Source organism: Neomonachus schauinslandi, chromosome 8 (assembly GCF_002201575.2).
Source record: "Neomonachus schauinslandi chromosome 8, ASM220157v2, whole genome shotgun sequence".
NCBI classification, from domain to species: Eukaryota; Metazoa; Chordata; class Mammalia; order Carnivora; family Phocidae; genus Neomonachus; species Neomonachus schauinslandi.
Genome location: NC_058410.1, coordinates 145,112,548 through 145,133,201, shown reverse-complemented (window position 1 = coordinate 145,133,201; position 20,654 = coordinate 145,112,548). Strand labels below are relative to the sequence as shown.

General features: G+C 50.2%; 1 protein-coding gene across 1 annotated transcript; it reads left to right on the top strand.

Annotated features, from left to right (window-relative positions):
- The first annotated feature begins 2,185 nt into the window (after positions 1-2,185).
- On the top strand, positions 2,186-12,410 carry GPX6 (glutathione peroxidase 6). The gene is made up of 5 exons (XM_021697101.1): positions 2,186-2,263; positions 5,385-5,538; positions 10,314-10,431; positions 10,907-11,006; positions 12,204-12,410. Exons 1-5 carry the CDS (start codon positions 2,186-2,188, stop codon positions 12,408-12,410), a joined length of 657 nt encoding a protein of 218 aa, XP_021552776.1.
- The last annotated feature ends 8,244 nt before the right edge of the window (positions 12,411-20,654 follow it).

Sequence of the window (20,654 nt, the reverse complement as noted above, 5' to 3'; positions counted from 1 at the left end):
GTGATGGAGCCAGTTCAATAGGCCAGAAACATAACATTTATGGAGGGAAGTATACGCCTGGAAATTTGTCCAGTGTCACATCAGAGTGCTCCATGGGAGAATTTCAAATTAACGGTTTAAGAATTAGGGAGGAACCAAAGCATTTTTAACATAAGAGTGATGTCAACAACGTTGATCTTTAGAAAATTATACAACAGAGGGGCTCAGCCGGTGAAGCGTCTGCCTTCAGCTCAGGTCATGATCCCGGGGTCCTGGGACCCAGCCCCCCGCAGGCTCCCTGCTCAGCGGGGAGTCTGCTTCTTCCTCTCCCTCTGCACCCCCCTCATGCTTCTCTCTCTCTAATAAATAAATAAAATCTTTAAAGCAAATCATACAGCAGAGGCAGAGTGTGGGGAAGGAAGGAGACAAGCGAACGGGCAAAAGCAAGATTCCTGGAAGCAGGTCAGGGAAGCGGGCTCTGGAGGACGGAAGGGGAACTGTAGCTCCAAGATACCGTCCAGCGCACCAGAGACACGTTCCTCCTGCCCGGTGTGGGCTCCACGCCTTCACTCCTCGCTGCTGGAGGCCAAGACCCACGGTGCCCAGAGTTCGTCCGGACCGTTGGAGCAGGAACCTGGGCAGTTGGAGCTTCAGCCTTTGGACCTGCCGCTGAGCTGTCGTGAAGCGTCTCCCCGTGATTGCAAGACGAGCATGTGTACAGGTCTCAGGGAACCGAAGCAGAGCGAGGGATCGACAGCAGCAACCCGGGCTGGCTTTCATTTCACCATTACGTCCCCGAGCTTTCCTCTGGCCTCAGTTTTCTCAAGCGTAAAGCCGAGCGTGGGAATGGTTGCTTACCTGCGCCCTGCGCGGGTCTGAGTCCTTTCGAGTAATGATCCCTGCTCAAAGTGGCCCTAGCAGGCCGACTCCAGTCATTAGCCTGATTTTACAGATGGGAAAACCAAGGCCCAGAGACACGAACTGTGGCTGAGTCAAGGAGCTAGTCAGTGGCACACACAGGTCTTGACGTCAGTGGTCTCTCTGTCACCTCGCAGTCTCAGCTCCAGCCCTTTTTGTGAACTGAGACCGGGGAGAGGCCAAAGAGCCTGGCAGCGAGCGTGCCTAGGTCTGTGCCCGAGGGCGCCTTCTGCAAACGCCCTGGGAACGCGCAAGGCAGGATCGGGCGCCAGCGACCAGGCCAGTTTACAGGCCTTTGGGAAGAGCTCAGAAATCTGCGCCAACAGCAGGCTTGGCTTCCAAGGGGTTCCCAAGAATTCCACCCGAGCCCGCCTTCAGTTCCAGGAGCGGAGCGCGCCCTGTGCGCGAAGCTGTCCGCGCCGGGCTGCGAGGGGCTTCGCGCTCCGAAGGAAGGCGTATCCCCCCAGGGCACGAGGGCCTTCAGCACAGCCCAGCCGGCCGTGAAACCCGTGGGGGCCGCTCACAGCGGGCTGGGGTCGCCTTCCGCTCGCTGCCAGGGCCTCACCGCAGGGCTTGGGAGGGAGCGGGGCAGAGACGACCGCAGCGAAGGACACTGCAGCCCGGGGCCGTGCCGGACTCACAGGTCGGGGCTTTGTCCCGGTGTCTCCCCTCGGCGGATGTGCCCCTCGCGGGACCCCGCCAGCAAGCTCCTGGCCAGGGAACGGGTGGCCGGGCAGAGCGCGTGACACACTCTGGCCCCGCGGCCGGGCTTCACCGTTAGGAGACCGTGTGCTGTGACGCAGTGACGGAAGCTTGAGAGACGGGACGGGGGGTAAACGTCATCCGGGACCACGATTCTCAAACTTTACTGTGCATATACATCGGGGGGAGGGTCTGATTCTGATTCCGTGGGTGCGGAGCGAGCCCCTAGGAGGCGCGGGCCCCTTGGGGAGGGTGGACACAGCCCTTCTGGTTCCAAGGAGAGAGGCCTCCACCGCCACCGCCACCCGCTGGGACACGTGCAGGTCTCCTCCCGAGCGCACGCGGGCTGGGGGAGGGGAGGCGGCGCGGCGCGGCTGGGGGAGGGGGCGCGAGGGCTGCGGAGAGGGCCAGCGGGGAGGGGCGGGGCCGTGGGGAGGGGGCAGGTGCATGCGCGTGCGTGCGTGTGCGCGCGTGCACGCTGCTCTGCGATTGGAGCGCGCGTCTTGGCTCCGCTCCCACCAGGGCCTCAAAAGGGGCCGAGGCGCCCGGGGCGCCGCAGACCCGCCTGGCCCTGGGCGCACGAGCCATGCTCCCGCAGCTCTGGGCTTGGTGGCTTTTCCCGCTGTTCCTGGCCCGCCTCGCCCAGCCGACCCAGAAGATGAAGGCGAGTGTCCCGTTGGGGACCCAGCGGACTGCAGCACCTGATGCCTGGCCTGGTCTCGGGGGATGCGAGGAGTCCTCCCTCGTCCTCTCCAAGGCCGGGACCCGCCTCCCGAGCTCTGCAGAGCCCGGCCGCTGCGTCTCCGAGGCGGGGGCTCCGCGAAGCCGACTCCCTTACGCCGACCTTCGCGGTCCCCGGGCGGTCGTGGAGCCGCAGGTGGACGGAGGGCCGAGGCTGCTGTCGTGCCCGCCCCTCCGCCGCCGCCGCTGCCCCTGCCCCTGCTCTGAGCTCGGGGCAGCCTTGTGAGTCCGGGAAACGGGACACGCAGGGGCAAGGGGAGTGGGAGGGAGGGAGGCTGCCCGGCTTCCTCAGAGAGCTGAGACCCGGGGCAGGGGGAGAGCAGCTAGCTGATGCTGGAATGTACTCTGGGGAGGGTCAGGGTCAGCGAAGAGGGGCTTCCCCCCCTCCCCCGGGGGATAATAAAACCCAGAAGGCCAGGGTAGCTGTTGGCCAATTTTAATTTTAGGGGAGGTGGGGTGGGGTGGGGGGGTAGTGGGGGAGAACAAAGCTCGGACCAGAGTAAGAGGACTTGCTCTTAGGTTTCGGTGGTGCCCTAGATCGCCTGTTGCCCTTGGGGAAAAAATCTCCCCCCTGGAGGTCAGTAGCCACCCTGTAAGAGACGTTAGTATGTATTTGCCTTAGGACGCAGGGTGGGGATTCCAGTGGGTGACGTGAGGTACCAACAGGTTTTAACTTTAAAACCAGACAAATTCATTCAAAAACTCAGCCTCACTTGTGGATTTAGACCAGTTACATGTCTTTTATTGGCTCCCCCCCCCCCCCCCCATAGAAGGTGGAGAATATCCGTGGTTGAGTGCAGTGATCCCCAGACAAGAATCATCTGGGGGGCTTGTTAAAGCACAGGGTGCTGGGTCCCACCTGATGTGGGGCAGTGAGCGAAGAGTCAAGAAAGCTTTCTTGAGACGTTTTCAGTGCAAAAAGATGCTTTATTATAGCACGGGGACCGGACCCGTGGGCAGGACGAGCTGCACTGGAGCTGTGAGGAGTGACTGATTACATACTTTTTAGTTAGTGGTGGTTACGGATAGCATAAATGTCTAAGGAATTTGGAAGCAAGGCTTCCAGGACCTTGAGGGGCTAGCTGCTGTTAGGATAAAGTTACTTACTACTGCCTAGTAAAACATTAGTCATGAGACCCTTAAGATGTGTATCAGTGGGCCATGTGCTTGGAGGATTGCTGGTTTTACGGTTACAAAAGTGAAGTTACACTAACCAGAGCAAAGCTATAGGGGTAAAATGTTAAAGGAGCTGTAGGAGTGTTAAAATCTGTATGCCTCAGGAACGCTGCCTGGAGACTGGGAGCTGAGCTGAAGCAAAGCCCCGCCTTCGTTCCTTTTCTCCAATCCCCACCCACAAAGTTTCTGATTCAGCGGATCTCAGGAGAACCAGGGACTTGCATTTCTTTTTTTTGTTTTAATTCAAGTTAGTTAACATATAGTGAAGTATTGGTTTCAGGAGTAAAATTTAGTGATTCGTCACTTACATACAACACCCAGAGCTCATCACAGCAGGTGCCCTCCTTAATGCCCATCCCCCATCTAGCCCATCCCCCACCCACCTCCCCTCCAGCAACCCTCAGTTTGTTCTCTTAACTATAGAGTCTTACGGTTTGCCTTCCTCTCTGTTTTTATCTTATTTTTTTTCCTTCCCTTCCCCTATGTTCCACTGTTTTGTTTCTGAAATTCTACATGAGTGAAACCATACGATAACTGTCTTTCTCTGACTTATTTTGCTCAGCATAATACCCTCTAGTTCGATCCATGTCGTTGCAAATGTCAAGATTTCATTCTTTTTGATGGCTGAGTACTATTCCATTGTACATACATACATACATATATATATATATATATATATGTGTATATATATTGCATCTTCTTTATCCAGTCATCTGTCGATGGACATCTGGGCTCTCCTCATAGTTTGACTGTTGTTGATAATGCTGCTATAAACATTGGGATGCATGTACTCCTTTGAATCTGTATTTTTGTATCTTTGGGATAAATACCCAGTAGTGCAATTGCTGGGTCATAAGGTAGCTCTATTTTCAACTTTTTGAGGAACCTCCATACTGTTTTCCAGAGCGGCTGCACCAGCTTGCATTCCCACCAACAGTGTAGGAGGGATCCCCTTTCTCCGAATCCCCGCCAGCATCTGTCATTTCCTGACGTTAATTTTAGCCATTCTGACTGGTGTGAGGTGGTATCTCATTGTGGTTTTCATTTGTATTTCCCTGATGATGTGGAGCATCTTTTCATGTGTCTGTTGGCCATCTGGATGTCTTCTTTGGAGACGTGTCTCAGGAACTTGCATTTCTAATATGCCTTGGTGACACTTGTTCAGGTCTTCAAACTGCTCTGAGTGCTCTGTTTTTGGGTCCCTGGGACGTGTAAGATGATGCTCAAAGACCAGCATTTGTAAGACCATCTCCCCTCTCTGAAATAAAAACAAGGCACCCTATGGGGGGCGTCCAGGTCTATGTCCGCCACTGCTGCCTGCTTGGGGGGCAATTCCAGCCATAGAAAGCCATCTTGTGAATAAAAGGTTGCATTTTTGAGTATCAGATCCCTTCAAACTGGAGCAGAACTGACCTCGGAGTCGGAAAGGTCCAGCCCTTCCTGTCTACAGTTTTCTTGGGATTCTACATCCCAGTTTACGGGGCGATATCCATTGAGAGACCAAAGCTGGGATCATCACAAAGTGCTTGTCCTGCCCACCCCCCAGGCTTTTTTTTTTAAAGATTTTATTTTTTAAGTAATCTCTACACCCAACATAGGGCTCGTACTCACAACCCCGAGATCAAGAGTCGCACGCCCTACTGACTGAGCCAGCCAGGCGCCCCACACAGATAGGATTTTAACTTACAAGACACACATTCTAGTGGTGGCCTCGCCACAACTAAAAATATTACTGGAAAAAGTCTCTTTGGTTCTTAGAATTTCGAGGTGTTACATGAAAGATCTCTGAGCGCTTTGCAAAAGTCCACGCATGCTGGGGGTTATTGTTTATCTTATTATCACATCATTGTGGTTTTGTTACATTCCAGATGGATTGCTACAAAGGGGTGACGGGCACCATCTATGAGTACGGAGCCCTCACCCTCAATGAAGAGGAGTACATTCAGTTCAAGCGGTGTGCGGGCAAGCACGTCCTCTTTGCCAACGTGGCCACCTACTGAGGCCTGACAGCTCAGTATCCTGGTAAGAGCTCAGGTTTCAGTTCCTCTGGAACTAGCTTTGTCAGATGGCCATATTCTAATTCCGGAGGTTGTCCTAATTTATTATTGGGAGGAGCGGAGTGAGGGGGGATAGGTGATCATGGGAGTCTGTCCCCCTAAATCCTGTCACAGCTCCACTCCTTAGGAGGCCAAGAGAATTATCTCCAGATTTGAGAAATAAGATTCTCCCAAAGATTTAATCAAAGACCACCAGGACCGTACCTATCACTGAACAAGTGGGGTTTGTGGCTCGATGCCCTAAGGGAGAACGTGTACTGTAGGGAACCACGGGGCTTCTCATTAAGAAAGTGCTAGAGGGGCGCCTGGGTGGCTCAGTCGTTAAGCGTCTGCCTTCGGCTCAGGTCATGATCTCAGGGTCCTGGGATCGAGCCCCGCATCGGGCTCCCTGCTCGGCGGGAAGCCTGCTTCTCCTTCTCCCATTCCCCCTGCTTGTGTTCCCTCTCTCGCTGTGTTTCTCTCTGTCAAATAAATAAATAAAATCTTTAATAAAAAAAAAAAAAAAAGAAAAAAGAAAGTGCTAGAGGGCGCCTGGGTGGCTCAGTTGGTTAGGCGGCTGCCTTCCGCTCAGGTCGTGATCCTGGAGTCCCTGGATCGAGTCCCTGGATCGAGTCCCGCATCGGGCTCCCTGCTCGGCGGGGAGTCTGCTTCTCCCTCTGACCCTCCCCCCTCTCATGTGCTCTCTCTCTCTCATTCTCTGTCTAATAAATAAAATCTTTATAAAAAAATAATAAATAAATAAAGTTTCATTGGGCGCCTGGGTGGCTCAGTGGGTTAAGCGACTGCCTTCGGCTCGGGTCATGATCCTGGAGTCCCGGGATCGAGTCCCGCATCGGGCTCCCTGCTCGGCGGGGAGTCTGCTTCTCCCTCTGACCCTCCCCCCCTCATGTGCTCTCTCTCTCGTTCTCTCTGTCAAATAAAATAAATAAAATCTTTAAAAAAAAAAAGTGCTAGAAAGAACTTATCTGAGAATCTGGGCTTGTGTTAGGTGCTTTGGGGAAGGATTCGAGGAATTGAAGCTTTGCACTGAATTAGATGCTGTCAGGAAATGAGGAAATGGGGAGAATTCTGTGACTGTGATTCAGATATGTCTTAATAAATCATATCTACAAGGTCGTAGGAATAAAGCGCTAAAACTGTAGCTGGTAAAGAAGCAGAAGTCACTTACATTGTCAAGAATAGAGAGATGCTTGGCCATTTTTGCAATTTGGACAAGGTTCATGTTTTGTCTGTGTTAAAATATGATTATGGAGTGGTCTTGTTTTTGTCTTGACTTATCATAATCACTGTGACCATGATGTTGTGTGATACTGATGTCCTGTGAAATTGGTTGTTTTTTTTTTAAGATTTTATTTATTTGTCAGAGAGAGAAAGCGCGAGCACAAGCAGGGGGGAGTGGCAGAGGGAGAGGGAGAAGCAGGCTTCCTGCTAAGCAAGGGGCCCGATGTAGGGCTCCATCCCAGGACCCTGGGATCATGGTGGGATCATGGCTCAGGATCATGACCTGAGCCGAAGGCAAGGCGCTTAACTGACAGCCACCCAGGTGCCCCTGTGAAATTGTTTAACAGGAGAACACAAAGCCCTAGCTATGACCCCAGGCCAGAGTCTAGCTTTCAAGGGGCTGCCTTTATCCTTCTCATTGGCGACTTCTGGGAACAACAGCAGAGAGGACAGATTTTGGATCTTTTGGAAAACGCTCTTGGATTCCACAGCTCCGCCCCCCCCCCGCCCGGTGACAGAAAAGAGGGAAATGTAGCTTTCTTGTGGGTAATCTTTAGTGTGATGGCTATTTGGAAAGATGCTCCATCTCCAAATGTGGCCCGACCTTCTTCTAGATGACTGAGGTGGATTTTCTTTGTGCACTCATGGGGAAGAATTTGATTTCCATGTTGATCCAGAAAAGGTTATTTAAAGTTTCAGATGGATTGTAATAGAGATAAATGCAGTTTCTGACATGGCACAGACTTAATTTTTCTGCTTTTTTCAAGATTAATGCAAAAGGTTAATTATACCAGATGCCACAAAGAAATGAGTCAAAATAATATGTGAGCAGTTTTTAAGAAAATTTTCCACATGTTGACATTGGTATCTATTCAACTGATCAAAAATATAAAGTTCCATCAATTTGTCTTTTTTTCCCATCCATTTGTCTTAATGGGATTTCAGTGATAAGAAATTCAAGAATTTTCTTTTTTTAACACCACTTAAATTTAAGTATATTGCAATCTTACCTCTAAGATACATGGCTCACTAAATTTTGATATTTTTAAATTAACATTCAAGGGCTCCTGGGTGGCTTAGTCGGTTAAGCAACTTGATTTCGGCTCAGGTTTTGATCTCAGGATCATGAGATTGAGCCAGTGCGAAGCCTGATTAAGATTCTCTCTCTCCCTCTGCCCCTCCCCATCCCGCTCACACTGTCTCTCTAAAAAGAAAAAAAAAATGAACAGTCAACAGATGCCATGGTCTGAATGTTTGTGTCCCCCCAAAATTCATATGTTGAAATCCCAGTGCCCAATATGATGGTAACAGGAGGTGGGGCCTTCAGGAGATGTTGAGGTCATGAGGGTGGAGCCTCCATGAGTGGGATTAGTGCTTTTATAAAAAGAGACTGCATAAAACCCCCCAGCCCTTGCACCATGGGAGGACACAGTGAGAACCCTGAAGTCTGCAACCTAGCAGAGGGTCTTTGCTAGAACCCCACCATATTAACACCATGATCTTGGACTTCCAGAACTGTGAGAAATAAGTTCTTATTGTTCACAAGCCCCCTGGTCTATCGTATTTGTTATAGCAGCCTAAAAGGACTAATACAGAGGGGGCTGCTTGATTTAGGGAAAAGTTATATTGAAATAGCCCCTCCTGGGGCGCCTGGGTGGCTCAGTTGATTAAGCGTCTGCCTTCGGCTCAGGTCATGATCCCAGGGTCCTGGGATCCAGCCCTGCATTGGGCTCCCTGCTCCGCGGGAAGCCTGCTTCTCCCTCTCCTGCTTCTCCCTCTCCCACTCCCCCTGCTTGTGTTCCCTCTCTCGCTTTGTCTCTCTCTGTCAAATAAATAAAATCTTAAAAAAGAAATAGCCCCTCCTTCAAAGAACAACAAAAAACAAATGGTTCACATTCACCGAGAGAACCTAAAGACTTTTTAAATTTAATGGTGAAATTGTTCATAAAAAAATACTTTCAGAAGTGCAGATTATAGGAAGATGTGACATTTAAAAGAATTTTGGTGTCACTTTGTATTTATTATTTTTATGTATAATCAACCCTAGGGAGAACCTGAAAAGCTACAGACTAAATCTTTATTTAATTTATATAAAATCTCAGAATCTAATTGTAAGAGCCTAAACAACAGTTTAGTATCATTTAGCAAGTAGGGGCTTCCCTCCCTTCAAAAAGTTAAATTTGAGGGGCACCTGGGTGGCTCACATGGTTAAGCATCTGCCTTTAGCTCAGGTCTTGATCTCAGGTTTGTGAGTGCAAGTTGGGCTTGAACCCTGTGTTGGGCTCCATGTTAAAAAAAAAAAAAAAGAGTGAGAACTTCCACGTTTCTTTTGTTTGGGTAACCGGGGTTATCAGTTTTTGGTGTATATTTTCACAAATCTTTAATGTACAGGCAAGCAAATCTCTCTCTCATACACGCAAGTACACACACAACTGATTCTGCACCTTGCTTTTTCACATAATACAGTATCTCAGATATTCTTCTCTATCCATACGTGATGAGTTTCCTCATTTATTTGAAGCCACAGTTTTCCTCTCTGTTGCTGTGACGTAACTTACTAAACTAGAACATGAGAATTTTAAAAAGTGTCTCATTCAGATTTTACTCCAGACGCGGAAATTGAGAGTTGAAGGCCTTTGCAGAAGGACTAGAAGCAGGGTCTGCTGAGCGTTTCTGCCCTAGGAAGGACGCATTCTTGGTGGTGAAAGAGGAAGGCGAGCATGGGTGGTAACTGAAGAAACCTACAAGGACAGGAGGGCGCTGTCGTTTAAGCCGAGGGCTTTCGAGGAGCCGGCAGCAGGTGGAGCGGAGTCTGGGTGGGGCCGGCGGGCACTGGGACTGAATCAGTGGGGACTGAGGGTGGCTGATGGTGGAACCACGGTGCAGGCCTGGACAAACAGGTTGGAAGCCCTCCCGGCACCGGCGAGAAGCAGTTTGGAGTTTGTAGCCTGGAATCCCAGCGAGTGTCCCAGGGAGATAGCATCAGTTAGGTCACTACAGTTGACGAGAGGGTAGAGAATGCTCTGGAGCCGGGCTCAGACTTCGGCTTCCCTGCACAGCGCCCCGGTGAGGGGACCAACCGGGCTCCTGGGAGGATGACTGGGGTGTCAGGTGTGTCATCGTGGGCCACAGAGGGGCAGGGGGTAGGTCCGTTTTGTTTGCCTTCTTCTGAAGGATGTTTGGTCAGCCAGTCGATCCCCACTACGGAAGCTGGCCCGGCATTTCACTGCTAATTCCCTTCAGAATCCAGCAGGCCTCCTGCCCCACCCACGGGCTAACCCGTCTGTGCTCCCGAGGGGCGCCCTCCTGGATGGCGCAGTGGGGCCACGTGGGGAACCGCCACACGAGAAAGGTGGCAGCTATCTGGGTGTGTTTCTGGCAACCTGTGTTCTGGCTTTGCGCTCTGTAATCTCGAACCTTCCCCTTACAGTCCTCACTTTGCGTGTGGTAAATGGACACGTGCCGAGGTCCCCGCTGCTCCAGGCCGGGCCGCCCACGCTGCTCATTGTCTCCCCGCAGAACTGAATGCATTGCAGGACGAGCTGAAGCCTTCTGGTGTCGTCATGCTGGGCTTTCCCTGCAACCAGTTTGGAAAACAAGAAGCAGGGCAGAACTCAGAGATCCTTTCTGGGCTCAAGTGAGTGCCGGCCCGGGACCCTGCATAGGCGCTGTCAGGACTTCCCTTCCTCCTTCTGCCTGGAGGCCTCTTCTTCTGGAAGCTTCCGGGGCGGGTGGTGGATCATTGGGTTCAGGAACATCATTGTGAAGCTTCGCATGCAACCTTGCGTGGCTGGCGATGCCCAAGCGTGCACTCCGCCTCGAGGTCTTGATGGTGACACCAGGGGAATATGGACGGGAAAAGCGGTGCAGGGCAGAGGAGGGGCTGTGGGAAATAGAAATGAACCGGGAATCTTGACCTTCAAATACGGCCTGCCAGCCTGCTGGCTCCCTAAAGCATGAAGTCCTGACCCCCAGACACCTTTCTTTCCTCACCTTCCCTGTCTACCGTCTCTCCCTCTTTATCTCTAACTTCCTTTTGTGGAGTTGTGGTGGCCGTTACCAAACTCCTGTCCTAACCTGGACCCTCTTGGGAACACTCTGGTTCATTGCAGGTATGTGCGTCCAGGTGGTGGCTTTGTCCCCAATTTTCAGCTCTTTGAGAAAGGGGATGTGAATGGAGAAAAAGAACAGAAGGTCTTTACCTTCCTGAAGGTGAGTGACCACCCACCTGCCTTGAATTGGTCAGGTAGGTAGAGATTCCCCTGAAAGCATGGGGCTCATTTCTAGGATTGAGGTTGGACTCCTTGGAAAGAAATGCTCGGATAAGTTCAGGAATCATGGCAAGATCCGTCGTGAGCCGTGAGCTTCAGGTACAGAGAACCGAGCGTGGCAGCTGCGACGGGGACCGACCCCCCACTGAACGGCAATGATTGGTTCATTCGACCGTCAGTCACAGAATCTCTCGTAGGTGCGAGAAGCTGTGCCACCCCGGGAGCCCAAACCTACTAGGGGGCCCAGCCCCTCCCTGGGGGACCCCTATGCAATCGGGGAGACAGACATGGAGTACAGAATGGAGAGTGCCGTGTGGTAATTGACCGGGGAGCCACTGAGTGTTAGAACCACGGAAGACCACAGAACCACCCGAAGTCTTCTTAGGCCACTGGTTCCCAATGCTGGCCTGCCAAACGAGTCTGGTCCTTGTTGGAATTTTCATCCATCATGGCAAACTGAAAAAAACCCCCACAATGTGGGGAGTTTTTTGCAAAGCCCAATTTATTGAATATAAAAGGCCATCATTTATTCGGATACTAAATTAATATTTGGTTAAATCATACAAATTACCATTTGTGTGGTACCAAAAATGGTGATACGATCGATTTTATTTTCTTCAACCTAATACTTAAAAATCTGTTAATTTTTAAATTTACAGTTATAGTTGACTTTTGATTTTTCTTATTGTCAAAATAAATGTTGGTTATTTTACATTAATCTCCAAAAAACAGTTATTGAACTTTTACCAGACTATGAAGCCCAACTCCGGGAACGACTACTCTAAACCAAACCATTTTTTTTTTTCAGCTAAGAAAACCGAAGCTACAGAATGATATGACTTATCAAAGAAAACAGAAGATAGTATTTTACTGACGCACCATGATATAATCCTGGGAGGGGCAGACAGGGAAGGGAGGAATATTTTCTGTTTACTGTCATACTCTCTAGCTCTTGGTTGATTGCTAGTTGCTATGTTGGTGATGTTGCATTGAAATATCTGTGTTTCATTGGGAGCATGTCAGGTAGTTAATATGTTGAGACGCAGGATGGTGAGTAGACTCTTCTAGGGTTGGGGATAAAACTGGATCACACAGAAGCAGGAAAAAAAACTTACTATTTTTCCTATCTCTGCTCCAGAACTCCTGCCCTCCAACCTCTGATCTTTTGGGCTCAGCAAGCCAACTCTTCTGGGAGCCCATGAAGGTCCATGACATCCGCTGGAACTTTGAGAAGTTCCTGGTGGGGCCTGATGGAGTCTCTGTCATGCGCTGGTTCCATAAGGCTCCCGTCAGCACGGTCAAGTCAGACATCCTGGAGTACCTGAAACAGTTCAAAACCGAGTAGAAAGGGCCAGAGACCGTCAGAAGTGGCTGCCTGCCTCCCACCTAAAGAACATGCTTAACACTGGATCCATCTTTGCTCCACGTTCCTTCCCACCCAGTGTCCCTATAACCAAACCATCCTGTATCACCCAAGTGTGTGTGTGCACTGGTGTTCATACGTTCATGAGTGTGTTTGAAAACAAGGGAAAGAACACCTTTGTCCCCAACTCTCTGCTCCCAAAATTTCAAGTTTTTTCCACTCCATCCCAAAGGAGATACATATTTCAGGGTAAATGGTTCAGACGACCCAATGTCCCTAAAAAGGCAATGCCCAGAAGTTCTGACATCTGTCCTTTCTCCATCCTGAAGGTTTGAAGCAGCAGAAACTGGACGACTCTCAAGATCCCCTTTGTAGCCTTTCTCTCTTCCAAGATAAACCTGCGTTGTTAAGCTCTTCCTCTCCCAAATGCAATCTTCGCTCCCCCTGACGCCCTGTAGTTCTCTTTCTTACAGGATCTCTGAAGGCTGGCCTCACATGAAAGGAGGGGCATCTCCATGATGGTGGGTCCCAAAACCCCTCTGGGTTGGACCCTACCAGAGCCTTCCTTGGTGCCTGTCCCTTGTGCATTCAGGCCACGGCACCTGGGCAGGGATGTCCCTTCATTCTGAAGGATGGGCTTTCCCCTCACCCTGAGCTGCCCCACCTTCAAACTCCTTATCACTGTCTCAAATAAAGAGAATTCTGCAGCAGTGGGCTTCCCTCGGTGTTTTCCCACCCCCATATTATGTCTGGGACGTCTTCCTCTCTCACTTGGTCCCCGCTTCCTCCGATCCCTCACCTAGCTCCTCAAACGCCCACCCAGACACCAGGTGGGGCTGGCCGCTGTGGACCGCTGTGAGGGGTGGACACGGGCCTCCTAGAGCCCGCCGCCCCCCTCCCGTTCCGGTCTCCTGGGGACCCACCCGCGAGGTAGCCTTGCTTTCTCGAAACAACAAAGACACAGACGTTCTTCTGCCTATAAAATTCCTGCTCATTGTTAAAAATCTAAAAACACATAAAAACAGGAGAAAAGTATACCAAAACCTCCTCCTAATCCGAGGAGTAGAGAACGTGCTGGGAAGCCCTGTGTAAAGGCTGTTTTATCATCAGAGTTCAGTCTTTTATGTGAGGATAGATTTCAGAATATCGGAAACTAAGAGAAGCTGGTACGAGGAAGTGAAATGAAATAGCTGTTTTTCTTTTCCCCTTCAAAAATTACTTTGAACGTATTTCAAATATTTTTTGCACTTTAAATTCTTTGTACTTTAAAATATTATTTTGCACTTGAAAAGTGGAATTTAAGTATCTGTGGTAACGTGAGACCCTGTAATCCTGTTGTGTACAGAACAGAATGATCCCGGACTTAAACTTTATTCAGGAACATGAAAACCAGGGGTGACAAGGAAAGCGACTCCAGCTTCCAGAATGAACACAGGCACTCCGGAAGCTCTGGGACCACCAGCGTTCATGCGGTCCTCAGGGAAGACACAGCGTCTATGCAGTAACAGCCACGAGGGAGACCTGGGGTCTCAGCTCCAGGAATGGGCTGCTTGTAAAATTCAGAGGTGGTAGACACACATGGAAAATTTTATCTTCTTGCATTGAGAAGCTAGTAAGGAAAGAAAGTGGCAGTCTGTGGCCATCTGCCCAGGATGGGAGACTTCCATGGGGCTCGGTAGGCACCAGCAGAGTCGTGAGGCAGTGAGGGGACCCCGGAGCCAGCTTGCGGTGGTGTGGAGAAATGGGTCTCATTGCTGAGTTTCTTCTGGGTCTCTGGTGTTCTTGAGAACCCCCGGGACCTTAGCAGTCCTCAGAAGGGGTCCAAATCCGTTACTGTTTTCAGATCAGAAGCGTCAGGGTCCAGGTGGTGGGTGGAGGAGGATGGGGGTGCACGGTGTGTGGGTTCAGCCCAACCCAGAGAACTGCATTTGCTGTACGAAAGTGGATCCTCCAGGGGAGCAGCGTCCCCTGCCCCATGGAAAAGTCCTGAAGTAATGAAGGAGGGGGGCTCGGCTTCCACCGGAGGGCATTCTGCTGAGCACCCGCCAGAGGCTCCATCCTGTAGCCGCTCTGAGAGATCCAGGTTCCCTCCTCCTGATGCCCGCCAGGGGCTGACCCTGAACAGAAAACCAAGGTCGCTCCGGGGAGAGCCAAGACCAGAGAAGTGGGAAACAAACTCCTTTGCTCAGGGAGGTGAGTGTAGCCGGGGGGCAGGTGTGGAGGCTGCAGGCCTGATCAGAATGTTGCCCACGATGATGATAATGAGGAGAATGTTGAAGTCTTCATAAAGGGAGGATCCGCAGATAAAGGTTCCCACTTCTCCCCTCCTCACCAACCCCTATAACAGCCCTTGGTCTCCAAGGAAAGCCACACACAGAACCTTCTGGAAGCGGGCAGACTGCCTAGGGCTGTCTTGGGAGCTCCGGTCCATCACCGTAGTGAGAACCTTCCTATTCCGTCACTGGGATCACCATGACCTCACTGGCATTATTACTCCTGCCGAATTTCTTCCTCGAACCAGAGGTTCCCACAAACTATCATGCCAGTTAGATAAACTTGAGCTAACTGATTCCAAAACCAGTGTTTTCACCTAAATCCACCCCATAAACCACCTAACAGGGGTCTAAAATGACAACTGCTCTGCTGGTCACAAAACCTTTGAGGAGGGTCCCTGGGGAGGACGGGGGCTTCTAAAGCCCAGAGAGCCGGGACTCAGACCCTCGCTAACAGCCTGCTCCCAGAGTTGCGAAGCAGCTCACTCCTGGAGGCGAGACCCCCAACAGTCTCCCTTGTGGCTGTTACTGCGTAGACGCCACGTCTTCCCTGAGGACCGCATGAACACTGGTAGTTTCTGGGCTTCAGGCGTGCCCGTGTTCATTCTGGACGCTGGAGTCCCCAAATCTGAGGAAGAGAGGGCCGAAGTCCATCGCGGGGAACGTCAGATGTTATCCTGTGGTCTCAGAAATCCTCCTCAACTTGGCTTCTGTTCCCAGAAGACAGAAGCCAAGACTAGGATCCAGGCACACACATTTCCCGAGCAGTTTCAGAAGAGGGAATCAGTGAAGCAGGATGGGGCAGAGGAACAAAGAAGACAATGTGAGATTTCTGCTAGAGATTAGCTTCAGGATAAATCACACTACCCCCTATTCCATCTTGAAGGAAGAGGGATGGCCTCTTGTAACTCCGGTCAGTCACTTACTGGCTATGAGATCACCCACGGGCCCCAGGGACACAACCTCCCAGAGGAGGTTGCTCCTTGGGCTGAAGGAGATTCTCCAAAGAAGGGCAGCTGTGAGCCCCTAGCAGCCAACACTCAGCACGGGCGGGGCGGGAGGGGCACCACCCCACTAACGCAAACCTGCATAAGGCCCTGGCGACTCCCTATTACCCTCCACAAACAATTTATTACTCAGATGAGTCCCCCATAAAGGTCCTCACTCGCTCACATTTTCCCTTTCTCATCCTCTGTCGATAGGGAATTAATTCTCGAAGTGATGTCCCCTGACCCCAAGCAACAGCATCACCTGAAAACTTGTTAGAAATGCAGTTTTTAGATCCCTCCCAGACTCACTGAATCAGCAGCTCTGCGGGCGAGAACAGCAATCTCTGGTTTAAAAAGCCTTCCCGGTGGTGCCAGGACATGCTAACATTTGGAGACCCCTGCCCTGGGGAATGGAGGGTGTGCAGAAAACATTGATATTGTGACACAGGATGAATGAAGGGAATGTCTGCTGTACTCTCCGTGGTTACTGGTGTCTCTGCTCAGCCTCGGCCACACTGTGTCCCCCGCTCGGCCAGCAGGTGTTCCTAGGACCCCAGGGTTGACATGGACAATTGGGCCACCCCCTTGGCTTTCAGTGTCCTCGGTCTCTGACTTCTGTCATTTCCATATGGGTCCAAATTCAAGGAGTATTTTCAGGCAGACTTCCTCCTCGACCAGACTTTGCTCAGGCTCCTCTGATCCCCCTTCTCGACCAGGCCTGGACCTTGGCCAGCCTTTACCAAGAATCCTGCTAAGTCAGTGTATCTTCTGCCCTTGATACGTCATCTTAGTGGTGTTCTGTCCACTCCCCTCACTCTGCCTGTTGGCTGTAAGTCCCCACGTGTCCCTGCTGTCTTCAGAGGTGAGTTCAGTCTTGTTCCCCCATTGCCATTAAATAAAGTCTTCTTTACTGTTTTAACAAGTCAAAACAATTTCCCTTTCACATATCTTCCCAAAGACTCAGACTTACATTGTGATTTGGAGCCAAGGAGAAGTCTGACTTTCTCTTCTCCCTTCACCACCCCTCCAGCCCACTCATCCATTGCTCTGACTACAGAGCTTTTCTTGTCCTTTCAAGTGTCAGGTCAGAAATGTTACTTTCTTTGGATCTGGGAAGTTCCTGATAGAGATTCTGCACCCCCCGTCACCCCCCCAAATTTTCCCTATGAAACCATACAGACTACCCACCCTTTTATTCTTCTGCGAAAAAGGAAGAGCAACATACTTTTAATTCTTTCAGACACCCTTTGGCCTCTGAAATTCCGTGGCCTCAGCCCTGTGTGAAGCATTTCATACCCTCAGGGTGACACCTGGAGCATACAGACAGCTCAGACCAATTTTTAGATGATAATTTCAGAGGAACTAAAGAAAAGATAACGGAGAATCTTTTTTCAGATCTTTCCTCTCTCTTTCCAATTTCCCCTTTTTCTATTTTTGGCCTCCAGCAGGCAAGTCAATAGGAAATGAAATAGTGTCACCTGACAAATTGTTTTTGGAGAACCTGATACTCTGATACTTTGAGTCTGATACTCTAACCCTGACAGCCTGAGCCCGGGAGCTCTGTCTTCACCTACGAACCTCAGAATCAATCATATACAGGACAGTGGCAGCCTGCTCCAGAAACACAGAACGCTCAGCTTGATGGGCTCATGGAATAGGTGTTTGCTGTGTTACTTGATAACATTCTGATATAGAAAATGGGAAAGCAAATTGGATGGATAAAGCCTATACAGATAGTAAGCTAGGAGCTTTATGAGATAAAGGGAAAAATTCATAGGATGTGCAAAGTATAGATAATTCATAAGCAAGCTGCTGGTGAGACAGGCAGAATTCATAAATTGTGTTTAATATAGATACTAAGTACATTAGTAACTTGGAAGAGACATTAAAGACAGATGGAATGCAAGGATTATATGATGGAGCAAGCAGGAGTGTTACTTAGAAAGGAGTAGAAAGATGCATGGTAATCAAAACTCAATGACATTCAGCAGGGCAATTTTTCTATTCCCTTATTAGGGAAAACCTGAGTTTCAAACTGTGACTTCCCACCAAAGAGGGGAAATCATTTACGACTTTAATAGTCTAGGTACGCCTGGGTGGCTCAGTTGATTAAGCATCTGCCCTCGGCTCAAGTCATGATCCTGGGGCTCCGCTCTCAGCGGGGAGTCTGCTTCTCCCTCTGCCTCTGCTCACCCCCCATTCCCCCACCCCTGCTTGTGCTCTCTCTCAAATAAATGAATAAAAATCTTAAAAAGATAAAAAATATAACTTTAATAGTCTATTTAAAATTCTAATATAAAATTAAATAAAATACATTTTAATCAATCAGCATGTTCTAAGGGTTCTAAGGGTATCTCCTGGCTTCAACATATATGACTAACTTGCAAAGCTGTGTAGAAACCAGGCTCTCTGTCTGCCATCAAGTTCTCCTGAAATCAGCCACTTTATGCCAGGACGGTTTTGCAAATCCTATCTACAAACTCTAGCCAAAATGTGAACTAACCTTAAACTCTCTATTTCTACTTGTCTTCACACAGTCTAAGAGAGGGTGGTTGATGCACGGAGTAGATACATGGTGTATGAGGCCAGGAAAAAGTCTGTGCCAGATGATCCTAATTGGATTATTCATCAGGAACCAAAGCTCACACCCCTTCTGCATTTTAGGAGGTACCCTCATTCCGGAGACAGGAGGTAGCACAAACATGAGGATGAAAGTCTTACCGTGGAGTTTCGGGTGCCCTGGGACGTGTGGCTCGCTCTGCCCCTTACAGATCCACCAGTCAGGCCACCCACTGTCTACAACTCCCCCTGTGCAAAAAAGAACAAACTTGGGACACTATATGCCACCAATTAGGATTGTTTTTCATAATTTTTGGGGGAAATTCAACCATCCTTTATGGTAAACTTGATCCAGAATTTTCTGTCCAGTCAAAAACTCAGATTTGTATCTATTTAGACTATAAGCTTCTCTAGAGACAAATATCAGATTAAAACTAGAGTTTTATCTTTGGACTCACTGGCTCATTGATGGGTTAACTGAATTTACAGCAAAAACTCTCAATCACATCAAATTGTGATTTCGCAGGAGTAGGTTCCATTAGAATGCTCTACTAGTGTTGTGATTGCCACCATTAGTTACGAAAGGGTTCCTATCTGAGCCTGAACAGCAGTGACACCATATTCACTTGATGAATATGTGCATGAGGAGGGAGGGAACGGTGGAAAGTCATCTAGAGTGATTCTCCAGTTTCTAGACTGTGGTGCTAAGGAGGAGAAAAGCAGTAACAGGAAGGACTGGGTGCGTTCAAGCGTCTGTGAGACAATAAGGTGGAAATGTCTTTTAGGCAGCTGTGTATAACCCTATGAAATTCTATGTGAGAAAGATATTGAGAAGTCATCAGCCTATTTTGGATAGTTTGAAGATGTGAATTATGGAATCGTATGAATATTCTCTCAGAGAAAAGTAGGACAATGAAAGATGGAACCTAGAAAATAGCAACATTAAAAGGGTGATTCTCTCTAGGTGCCTGGTTGGCTCAGTCAATGGAGCATGTGACCCTTGATCTAGGGGTTGGAAGTTCGAGCCCTACACTGGGTGTAGAGAATACTTAAACAAAAAAAAAAAATCTTTTTTTTTTTTTTTAAAGCTTTATTTATTTATTTGAGAGAGACTGAGATAGAGAGAGCATGAGAGGGGGGAGGGTCAGAGGGAGAAGCAGACCCCCCGCCGAGCAGGGAGCCCGATGCGGGACTCGATTCCGGGACTCCAGGATCATGACCTGAGCCAAAGGCAGTCGCTTAACCAACTGAGCCACCCAGGCGCCCCCCCCAAAAAAAAAACTTAAAAAAAAAATAATAAAAGGGTGGGGGCGCCTGGGTGGCTCAATTGGTTAAGCATGGGACTCTTGGTTTTGGCTCAGGTCATGCTTTCCTGCCCCACATGGGGCTCCCCACTCAGTGCGCAGTCGGCTTGAGATTCCTTCTCCCTCTGCCCCTCCTCCTGCTCAGGGTGACCCGCAGCCCCTCCCCGACGTCGCACCCCCGCGGTGACCCGCACCCCCTCCCGGAGGTCGCACCCCGTCCCCGAGGTCGCACTCACGCATGTGCATTCTCTCTTTCTAAAAACTAAATAAATAAAATCGCTCTACAAAAATAAAATTCTAAACTTTGGGACTCCAAATCACGACCAAAGATACGAAAACAAAGGGGAAATATGGGAAGAGCTTGGATTCGAGTTTGTTTTTTTAACTGGGTCTCAGTTATCCTTAATTTAGTGTGATAAAGACATCTCTGCCTTTGCTTCCGCCAAACCATCAACTCCCGAGGAGGCAAAGGACCACGGAGGGCGACCGGAAGGGCTGTTCCTAGAGCGCTTGGCGGCTTTCGCACAAAGTGACTGGCGGGTGGGATTCGAATCTGCCTGAGACTGGAGACTAGAGCCCTCACGCAGCGCTTTGGGCCGCTTAGGCACTTGACTTCAAAAAACAAAAAGGAAAAGGAAAAAGAAGCAAATTCTTTCAGAGCTATTGCAACGTGGCAGAGACACAAAGGAGGCCAAACGCGGGTGGAATTGTGTGCATCCCCTACGGCCTTCCACACGGGCGTCGGGAACTGCATGGCCGTCCAGCAGGAACCACGAGAGTCAGACTCGGGTGCTGGGACCTCCTCTTGACCCCAGCGAGTGGACACCAGGTGCTGGTCCCCCCCGACGCTCCGTCCGGAGCCGAGTGCCCCGCACAGACGAAGACGCAGCTGTCCTGCAGCCCGACTGCCCCTGCCGGCGGGGCGGCGGAGCACGCAGGTGTGGAGGCGGCGAGGCCGGGGGTGCAACGCGGCCGCGCGCTCCCGGCGCGAGCTGGGCGAGTCCCGGGACCCCGCGCTGCTCCCGCCTCCCCTCGCCGCCCCGCGCGTCCCGGCGCCCGAGTCCAGGCCCCTCCCACCGCCCGCAGGCCGCCGTGCCTCCC